At 40.4% G+C, this 11,135-nt stretch overlaps 1 protein-coding gene across 1 annotated transcript; it reads right to left on the bottom strand.

Moving 5' to 3' along the window:
- Nucleotides 1-3,639: 3,639 nt before the first annotated feature.
- On the bottom strand, nucleotides 3,640-10,635 carry gal (galanin/GMAP prepropeptide; the record flags this gene model as incomplete). The annotated part of the gene is made up of 6 exons (XM_083973820.1): nucleotides 3,640-3,701; nucleotides 4,047-4,118; nucleotides 4,476-4,556; nucleotides 7,745-7,816; nucleotides 9,258-9,312; nucleotides 10,555-10,635. 6 exons carry the CDS (start codon nucleotides 10,633-10,635, stop codon nucleotides 3,640-3,642), a joined length of 423 nt encoding a protein of 140 aa, XP_083829946.1.
- Between the last annotated feature and the right edge of the window lie 500 nt (nucleotides 10,636-11,135).

The following is an 11,135-nucleotide window of genomic DNA, read 5'->3' as shown; positions in this document are numbered from 1 at the left end:
GGACCAGGCACAGGGCTGAGGAAACCACAACACCTGAATCACTGATTTATTCTGACTATATTAAGGTTATTTTAAGTGCTTTTAATGTTAAGGTTATTTTAATACACTTCGCAACAAGACATCACCTTATTTTTTTTTTAATACAAATGCTGCTATGGATTGATTGTTGCCAAAACTAAATTTTGTTGTATTGTTCCACCAGTGCAATGACAAAGTATCTTGAAATCTTGAAACACATAGGTCTGTACACACAAAAATGCTAGAATCTGTTGATTTAAAGTCTCATCATGTTGAAAGCATCTTCATGTTTAAAGACACAATAACTCCCAGTCAAAGCTGATATTTCATAATGCTCTCAGCCTGCATCCCAAATGTAAAAATAGTTACGAACTGGCCTGAAGATTCATCTTGATGTCTACTGGTACTGGTTAGACATGTGCAGTGATTGAGCACTTACCTGGTGAGGAGGTGATACTGACTGGACTGGTCCAGGAAATAATCTGGATAAGTCATCTGACACTGAGTGGACGGACATGGACACTGGAACCTGCGATCAATACATGGAAGTCAGGCAGGCAACATTTACATCAGCTGTTTATATTAAGGTGAAAGCGTGTGAAGCAATATGAACAGCACACATGCCATCTATCTTTTTAATCATATGGAGGGGTCAGGGATTTCACACAATATCTCAAACAGGACGAGGATGTATGGCCAGTGATGTAGTGAAAAGAAAACAGTGTATGGCTGAACATTCAACCTTAAGTTGAAGGGGTCCAGCATCCCTGGCTGGATGGTATGCTGCTGAGGATGGGGCGGTATTAGGGGTAAAGTGGCATCTGAAGCGGGGGGCACCCAAACAGGAGTCTCTGTGGAGCCAGTGTGAACATCGCTGTCCCTCTTAGAGCTGCAGTCAGATGAAGGGTTGTCAGAGCCCGCATGTTCCTGTTCACAATGTGTTGCTTTCAACTGTGAAGTAGGGCTGTTCATCCTGCCACCATACACCTGTTTTAAAAACACATTATGATATGTAAGATGTTACTGGTACCTTGTACTGACTACATTGTTGTTTTCTCTCCGCCTTACTTCATCATTAATGAAACCTGTTCTACTATACTTTACTTTTTGTTGTTCTTTTTTGTTTGCCTGTTAGATTTTGACAATTTGTACTCCACGATTCAAATACTGTGCTTTTGTACTCCACTACATTTCAATGAAGTACCCTTACTTTGAAACGCACCTTTAATCAGTGAATGGACTTTCTTTTATTTTGAAAGTGTGTCAGAGGCGTTCATGGTTCATGGCAGGAGGAGAAAAACTAATCAGAGCAACTCTGTCAGCCATGTTTGAACTGTGTCCTAATGACGTTCCTAAGTTTATTCCATCCATTTAGTTTGACGTGTTTGCTCTCAACATATTTATTCGCTGCCTAAAATTGGAAAAACAAAACAAAAACGCTAAGTTACACAATGGCTCCTTCAGTCAACTGTTTTCTACTTCAGGTTGTCAGACAGACAGTAAGTCTGGCTAGTAACGTTAACGTTAACCATGAAGATTTAGTAAAATAAAGTTCTTTAGAACTTTAACTAAAATCCAACACAACTTTTGCACTGACCTGCACTGTGTCCACAGTCTCCAGACTATGACGCTAATTCAACTGTATTTCCTTCCGTTCATTGGCGCCAACCACAGCCGACCTAAACAGTTAGCTTTCAGTTAGCTAAACTAACGTCCGTCCGGTTGGTTCGACGATGGCGGATCACTGAATCACTTTAAATTAATTGACTTCAACCAAAGTCCTTCTCTGCTTCACCTGAGGGGCAGCACAGTGAGTAACGTCACCGCAGCAGTCCGTTCACTCCGAAGTAATGAAGTTAATTATGTGAGACTGTGATGAGGATGAACCATGGCTCAGTTTTGACTGACAGGGTATCAGAGGAGGGTGTGTGGGTTTGATGGTCTGCTCCAGTCTATGCTCCAAACGCACCGTTGGCATGAAAACAAACGGCGTGATACCTTCACGGACTCAAAGAACTGTCGAAATTATGAAAACCTAACGTGTAGGCCTACGTTTTCTTCTTCTCCCTTGAGGTTCATAGGTGGGTTGACAAATATCACCACCAATGGAGTGTGGAAGAAACTGGCAGAGTAGCTGGCTACTCATATTCCCAAATAAATAAAATAAACCTCATATCCTCTCAATCAGTTTTGATATTTTAGAAACTCGAATAGTCTATAGAGTTATTTTGCGGTAGGCTACATCTATTAGATCACATTTTCATCCCTCTTAAATTTTGAATACACATTAATGTCTTACAATAGGCTGTGTAAACTAGTCTGAACTGAAACTGATTCTTCTACTCATCATTTTCTTTTGCTACATAAATCTGTAATCCTAAATTGAAATACTATGGCTACTTAATTAATCAAACTCTTGCAGCTGTATCATGATGTATGGTAACTGTCAGTAGGCTGCCTGTCATGGTTTTGGTTTGGTTTGGATTTTGTGTTGGCTTGTGTTGTGTTTCTCTTTTTTTTCTTCCTTCAGTTTAGGTGTGTGGTGACAGGGGGCGGAGCTGACCCACTTCCAGGTTGCACCTGCATCCAGTTCTACCTTCATCAAGCTCCTCCAGAAAAACTCTTTCACCAGTACACCAGGCTGCCAGATTATTTTGTTCCATGCAGTAGATCACCACGGCCTCTCGTCTTGTAAGTCTTACCTGTCCTGCCAGCACTTTTTAGTAATTCCTCCGTTTTTGTTTCCCTGTTTGCAGACAGCCACGTTGGAGTTCCACCGTGCCTTGGGTCAGCTCGTCCCCTGCCGCCACCACCTCTTCAGTTCTCCCCCCTCAGTTGGTGGTTGTTTTTGTTTGTACGTGGACTTACCTTTTTTGTTAATAAACTCTTTAAGTTCATTACCTGCACCCCCGAGTCCGGCTCCAAACTCTGGTCCAAACCTCTCACTTGACAATAGCCTATAGAAGCCTGAATGGTTTGTGAACTATAACTGAAACCCCTTATCATTGTTCTTTTTTGCCTTTCTTTGTGTTACTTGGCAGATTGGAGTCCTACCAACTTCTAGGTGCATATAGGCTACACAAGGGAGCAGGCGCTAATCATAACAGCCAAGGTCCAGAAGGCCTGTCATGCTGCCATAAGGGACACTGGTATTTCCACAGGAGTTTTTACTTTTGTCTTTATTATCTGGTAGAAATGAATCCATTAATGGACCTTTTTAAAAGAGATTGTGAATCATGGAAAGAAAGAAATTCACACTGAGTTTAGTGCCATTTGTTTGTTTATTTCACTCCATTCTCTTCAATCAGGTGATATTATATTTAGATAATAATACAGTGTTGTCTTCTGATCAGAGGTCCCTTTTACTTAGATCCATTTATAGTCAGCAAACACTCACTGATCCACAGGAGAGATCACGTTTTATTTACACAGGAGCAAACAGATGTGGTGTTTGTACTGGGGGGGAAATCATCAACCTCTGTCACAAACAGTTACAGGATCAGATCTTTGGTACCAGGACAGATCCAGAGTGAGAATGTGAATGGAGCTACAGAAAGGTGACATTTAGGGCAGAAACATAGACGTGGGAGGAGGGGGGTGACCAGCAGTGAGGCAGATCCATTAGGGATTCACTAGTTCATCTGAAGTCATGGGGGAGGGCAGGCTGTCCAAAGCTCCCATCTCTGAAAGAAACACACACACACACCTGGCATTGAGACAACATTAATGCAGAAATACAGATCAGACAACAGCTGTGTCTGTTGAACCAGTGTCAAAATGTAGCCTGCTGTATTTTCAAAACACAACAAAAAGCTGCCAAATATGATGTTTAGTTGATCAAATAGAAAAATAACATCCAGTATTATCCATGATGTTCTTTTTAGAGTTCTGGTAGGAATACTTAATAGTAATTGGGGTGAAGACAACAAGATCCCACGCAATTTCGTGATGTCATCCAACCCAATCGTTCATCATTGTTTAGAGTTAGGTAACAGACTGAGAGTTTGAGGTGAAACGATGAGCATTACCTTTAAGTTTGAGGTACGACAGGAAGTCAATGACGATGTGGATGATGTCTTCATCTGCTATTCTTAGGGCACCTGGGACAGAGGCAAAGTTAAGCCTGTTAGGACAGTAAGGTTCAAACAAATATCTATACATACCATTATATACTGACTGAAGGACAGATCTTAAATCTCCTTAATTTAACAAAGACATAAATGACAATCATTCTTCTCTTTGTACTGTAAATAAATCGCCATTCTGTAAAAAGTCTATTGAACAAACTTGAAGCAAAAATAAATACATTTTGCTTGTGCAGTTTATGGTTGTGTGGTAGCTTTGGTGCAGTGGTTTTTAAGATGTTGTAACACTACACTTGATCAAGTTTGTGTCCTCAGCAGTGAGATCAGCAGTGAGAGGACTGTCCTTTTTCTGCGTGTGAGACATGAACAGACCTGTTCTGAAGTCCTCCTCCATGTCCCTCTTGCCAGCCAGACCCGGCTTGTCTCCTAGTGTCCTGTGTCCATCTATTCCATCTGGACAAGGGGAGTGATCACAATCGATACACAGTCACACAAACAGCAGGTGGGTCAGCTGAGCTTTTTCATGCTTCATTCAAAGATTCACAGAACACACACAATTCCTAAATTATCCCACTGCTGCAGGAGCATCAAACACCACACACATACACACACACACACACACACACATACATACACAGTGAACACATGGCACACCTCTATCTAACTCTTGCAAAAAAGAGCTCAGGGACATTGTTGTACACTTGATTATTTCATCATGGTGTTTGGTTTGTAATTGTTTGGGTTAATTTCCAAACTCGTACAGACCACCTGCAGGGCTTGGCTCATAGAATTGCAGTAAAACAGAGATTTGACCAACGGAGGAAATAAAAAGCACATTTAAACAGGGTGTAGTTTGAACACACAAGGAAATGCACCGGAATAATAGGGATGATAAAAATGAAAATAAAATAATGGTCAAGCATAGAGATGATGTTGTGAACTCCTATAGAGTCAATGCACAGTTTAGCATATAGGCCTGAGGACCACAGTGACATAAGTCTTCATCCTGTAATCTCAACAATGTTATGTTCATGGTTGTGCAAAGACAGGTTAACTTCTAAGAGTCATTAAAGGCTTGTTGGGTATGAAAACTGACTTTTCCTCAATTAGTGAAAGCATTACTATTGAGCATTATAAATTTTTTTTAAATTATTTTCATACATCAATCATGTATTTGGTTACAGATTCAGCAAGGTAAAATAGATTATGTCTGTTTACAGAGGTATTGATATTTTAAAATATGTGAGTCTTGTTTGAAGTGTGCAGTTAGGTTGTCCTCTGTGGAATGAAGAATTCATACAGTTTAGTAATTTAATTGTCTATGTTTTTGTGTATATACACACACACATACACGTACACTACTCGTCACGTTCGCACAAGCAACAGAAGGCCACTTCAATAACAAGATTTTTCTGAATGTTACTTGGACATTTCTGTATGTTTGCAACTTGTGAAGTTGTTGAACATATAAACTAGAGAAAACATCCACGTCATCAGGCTGCTCCTGACTTTTACCCTTCAGTCTTCTTCAGGTATAGCCTATGTGTCTTTATCTTTAGGTTCACCACTTCACTTTCTGAGTGGCTGTGATGTGTGGTTGAAGGTGAGAGAAGCTAAGTGGCCCCGAGAGTTTGACTCATCTTAGCTGCATCCCCATTAGCTGTAGTGGTGCTTGAGCTGGAACCTACTGAACTCTGTGTGTGTGTGTTAAATTATGAGCACGTGACCTTTGACGACCCCGAGAAGGACAAATAATGCCTATAGGGCCCAAGCACCAAACAGTGACTGCTTGCTTATTTAGAGGAGAACACGGTCGTTGTAGAGAGACAGCAAATATTAAAGCAGAAGTAAGCGATACGGTCGTTTCGGCTAATGCTGCGTTCCAGGCAGGCTTTTGAAACCGTAAGTTACGGCTTCAAGTCACGACTTACGACTTTGTAGTGTTCCAGGCAACCTGTAACTCGTGTTTTTCCTTCCTGTTGCACCTGTTTTACCTGTGAAAGTCACTATAACGGCCACTCGTAACTTCCGACCCGTGAACTCGTACCAGATCGAACTGGTACGACTTCACAGGTCGGAAAAACACGAGTTACGGGTTGCCTTGAACGCACCATAACTTCTTGTCAGCCGATGGAGTTAGCAGCCCCCGCCCTCGTCATGGATCTATTGGTCCTCGTCCCTACGTCACCACATTCACGCGCATCCCTTGGCTGCACACACAGAGAGGACCGCCCCTTTATGCCGTTCTCTCTCCTCATTGGATAAAACTTGTAGGATACAAGAAAAGTTTTCTCCTCGGCTTACAGCAGAGCAGAGTGACTGACAGACCCGTGTTTCAGACCAAACACTCTATGTAAGTGATTGCCGTCGGAAGAAAGAACTATTTAAGACTTATATTAACACAAAAATTCCGCTTACTTCTGCTTTAAACTGAATCTATTTATTTACGTTTTTGTGAACCTAACCAACTACTTTCTGTCTCTTGGGAGATCATGTGTAAAAAGAGTACGGGGTCTCTTTACTGTTCATCTGCGGTCTCATGTACAACACCTTTCAGATGTAGCACTGATTCTCTAGTTAAACAGGAAAAACCTCATGCCTCAGTGTTGCTGCTCTAGACACGATCATATATTTTGCCACCCATCAGTCTCCCTGTCAGGGTGTAACCTGCTCCAACCTGCTGTTTGTCAGATAAATTAGTCATGAGTTGATCCAGGCTTTACTGCCTCTCAATATTTCTTACATTTTGCATCACATATTTTCACATTTATGAAATGACTCATGCTGCAATCACATTAGGAAGAGCAGCTTAATTAGGAATGGTCTAGGTGTGGAGGCGACTGCTGTAAAATGATACGATGGAGTATGGGAAGTTGGTCCACAGTAGGGATGTCACAATTACTTGTTTTCACAATTAATCGCGGTATTAAACGCCACAGTTAATTAATCGTTAAGATTCCTAAATACCGCCACTTTCCAAAATAGATGATGTTGGAAACACGGAGGCAGATGTGTAAATGTAAGAAATACTGGTCCATTTAACTAATGTAACATTGAATTGGTAGGAATTTAAATGTTAGCGTGTCATTTTTAATACAAAAAAAAAGCAAAACTAAACAAAAACGATTTAAATAAACACAAACATTTGGTATAGATGACAATTTATGACCTGAATATCTCAAACATTTCCCCAGGGGGGTTAATAATTGGTCCTATATTAATAGATACTTGAAATATTTTGTGTAAACAATGAGCAATGTAATTATATTTTGACTATATTTGATGAAATTAATTATGTGAATTGATGTGAAATTAATTAATGCATAATAATCGTGATAATCGTAGTACTGTGATTATTTCTCTGACAATAATCGTACCAAGAAAATGTATAATCGTGACATCCCTAATCCACAGTGTAATGCCACCGTGCTGGACCAACACACACTCATATGAGATTAACAGGAATCCCTTAGAGCACAGAGTGAAATGTTAAAACCGTTTGGATGCATATAAAGCACAGACAACAGCGGGATGACAGACTCCGCCCCCGATGAAGCAGCTAAAGAGAGGCGGGATGTTTGGACGCAGCAATTCCTGCCCTGACACCAAGGCCCTGCAGTGGCCGTATGTTTCTATCTTACATTGAGTGACCAGCTCGTCTCTGCCTCTGGCACTGGGAGAATCCTTTATCTGAATTAGGTGATCAATACGACCTGAAACACAGGATGAGGCAGGAGCAACCTTTACCTGGGCTTCACACACACTCACATTCACACATTCACACACAAACACACAGCATTTCCAGGGCTCTGGCCTGATTGGGATCCCATACACTGGTAAGAACACACATACATACACACACACACACACACACACACACACACACACACATGGATACTGAGTGTTCAGTGAATGTGTCCTCTGAAGATAATGAGGCCATTTTAAATGACAGTAAATTAGCTGACACTGTGGAGACAGAGGACAAAGAAAGAAAACAGCCCCTGATTCACAGACCTGCACTGGCTCTTTTGTTGTGTTACATAGGCAGCATTTACAGGCAGCACAGAGCATCAAACACATCACACATCTGAGTAAAATGAGAAAATTGGTGTATACAAGGTCATTACAGGCGGATAATGTCTGCTCTGCTCTGCTCACTGCATATTTCAAATGTGGATACGTACTACTGGATAATACTAACTTGGCAAAAAATCCTGTCAGATAAAATTCTACAATTGATGTAGATGTGAAATTTAGTCCACTGTAAAAACATTAACTTGAATACAAGTACATTTCAACAAAAAATATCAGCAAACTCACAAATGTTTCCTAAAGTAATGACTTATCAACTTTAACTTTTAACCTAAAATTTTGGTTTTGTTGAATATTTTCCATCTAATGGAAATGTAAAGTTCACATCCTCAAAGTCAAACACAAAGGCTCAGTTTCATTGAAGATGCATGAAAACTTTGGTGCTTGTATCCACATTAGAAAGATTATCTATTAGATCTGTTGCACTAGTTTGCCATAAGAACTTTGTGGGGTGACTGTGTGGATGTTTTTGTCTTGTTCTGCTGCCCCCAAGTGGAAAAAATATAAACAAGTGCCTGTTTAAACTGACACAAAGATTGGATTTACAGACAGAGCAACCGCTCTGTGAAATAAGTCTGCACAATCCTACACATCTTACACAGTGTGGCAGTCTGGCTCCTCTCCTGCCTCAGTCTTCATGGAGGATTTTTTTTATGATAGTTTCTTAAATGTTATGTCATGTGACTTATCACTAACACCTCTAAAGACTTATTATTTGGATAAGATCAGTGGAACAGACTGAGGGAAAGCGGGGAGCTGCTGTCTGAGCTCACACACAGGTAACGATGATACATGTTGTACAAATATAATTAGACTATGTAATGTGCGTATGAGCAGAGCAGCTGCCTCACACACCGGTCTGAAGAACCCGGGTCAAGTTTGTTGGGTCGTTCTCATCAGAACAGCAGTAACAAAGTTTCTCTACGGTAACACAATGTGTTCAGAGACACTACAGAGACATGTTGTGTGTTGTACCTGCTGTGTGCAACACACAATGAGCTGTTCTAAATGACAGGCAGACATGGTGAGGTGTGTGTGTGTGTGTGTGCAGTCAGTACTTACGGGGACCTAACAGATAGCCAGCACTGTTCAGTGTCCAGCCACGCTTCTCCTTCGCCTGTTGGATTCAGAGACACACAGTGGTCAGATCATTGACAAACACACACACACACACACAGCATATTGATGACTTTGCCTGAATTAATGGTATTCATCAATTAAAAAGTAATCAAACACACTTTTTGACCTAAAAACTTTCTTGCTTTACCAAAACAAACACACACACACATGTACACAAAGTGCCTATATTTCTCTACGTGCTATTTTACTGTAGGTCACAACTGACTGTAAAAATATAGAACCATTTTGATATTAATTTTCATATAAAACCTGTTTATATACATTCACTCACCTATGTTTTATACTGTCATTTGAATTTCTCATCACCTATTTTAACATCGTCATTGATGATTTATTGTGACTGTAACCTCAGTCCCATCAAACTATTACACCCTTAACTTTTCTCCTTGTCCTTCTCTCTTCTCTGTTCTCTTCCTCCCACTTAGAGCTCATATTGTGGCCTTTGTATTAGTAGTATTGTATTTGTACTTTTCTTGTAAAATAATAATAATAATTAATAATAAAAAAAACCTAAATATCACATCACTCATTACCTAATGAAGAGAGCACTTTACACCTAAGTTGTACTGTATCACTTCAATCACTGCAAAAACTCAACATCTTACCAAGAATATTTGTCTTCTTTCTAGTCAAAATGTCATTTCTAGTCAAAGCAAATCTCATTCTACTTAAAATAAGACTCATCACGTTAAAAAGTAGCTTGTTTTCAGACACTTTTTACTTCTGTCAAGCATATTTTCACTTGAAATAAGTAGAAAAATCTGATAGTGGGGCAAGTTTTTCTTTCTTATTACAAGTACAAAAATCTTGCTTTCACTGGCAGATTTTTCTACTTATTTTAAGAGAAAATGTGTTTGAAACAAGTGAAAATGATCTAAAAACAAGTTAATTTTTAGGTGATGAGTCTTATTTTAAGTGAAAAGAGTTTAGTTTTGACTAGAAATTAGACATTTTGACAAGAAATAAGACAAATATTCTTGGAAAGATTTTGAGTTTTTGCAGTGATAGTACAGTTTAGAATTTTTACTTTTGGTTGCAAATGTGAAAACTGTTCTCACCTCAGCTCAAACTGATACAGGTCAGGTCAAGGTGTCAAGAGCAAAATGACGAGAGCTAGATTATTGCCCTCCCTATAACATTTGCATCATGTGTTTCTATTTTGCTGTCACGTCTACTGGCTGGACAAGAAGCGGCAGATCTGTGCTGTTGAATTTCTTACCGCGATCACGAGTCCGATGGTCTCAGACAGAGCAGCGCAGAAGATGAGCGACACGCAAAATATCCCAAAGCACTTCTGCATCTGGAGGAGAGAGAGGAGAGAGCAGCAGAGTGAGGCTGGGTCATCTCCCTGCTCAGACTGGATCACCACACTGATCAGAACCAACTTTGCAGAAGCAGTGACTTACCTTTGATGGGACTTTTCCGCTGCTGCAGAAGTTAGTGTGTGTGTAGGTGTGTGTGTGGGACTCAGTGGTTGGGATGAAGTGAGGACTCTCCACCTTTTATTGTGGCTGAAGCTCGACCCCGCTGCTGTCAGCGCGCGTCAGCAGCCCCCCCTCCCGCCAACAGGATGGGCAGGTCACGAACACAGCGCCTAATGAAATTCAATATGATATGAGACCATCATCAGATTTTTTTTTCTTTGTTGCCCTCGGAGACACTGGATTGAATTTAAAGAGGGAAAAAATTCTCTCCGTCCTAATGTGATAGTGTAGTGATCGAGGCTTTAACGTGTTTATTCCGGGAGCAGCAGAGGGTCAATAAACATGTGTCTCATGATCATCACTTCGTCTTTTACAA

The sequence above is a fragment of the Trachurus trachurus genome, assembly GCF_905171665.1.
Source record: "Trachurus trachurus genome assembly, chromosome: 6".
Classification (NCBI taxonomy): domain Eukaryota; kingdom Metazoa; phylum Chordata; class Actinopteri; order Carangiformes; family Carangidae; genus Trachurus; species Trachurus trachurus.
Note: the sequence above shows the minus strand (reverse complement) of the source record. Positions and strands in the feature narration are given on the sequence as shown.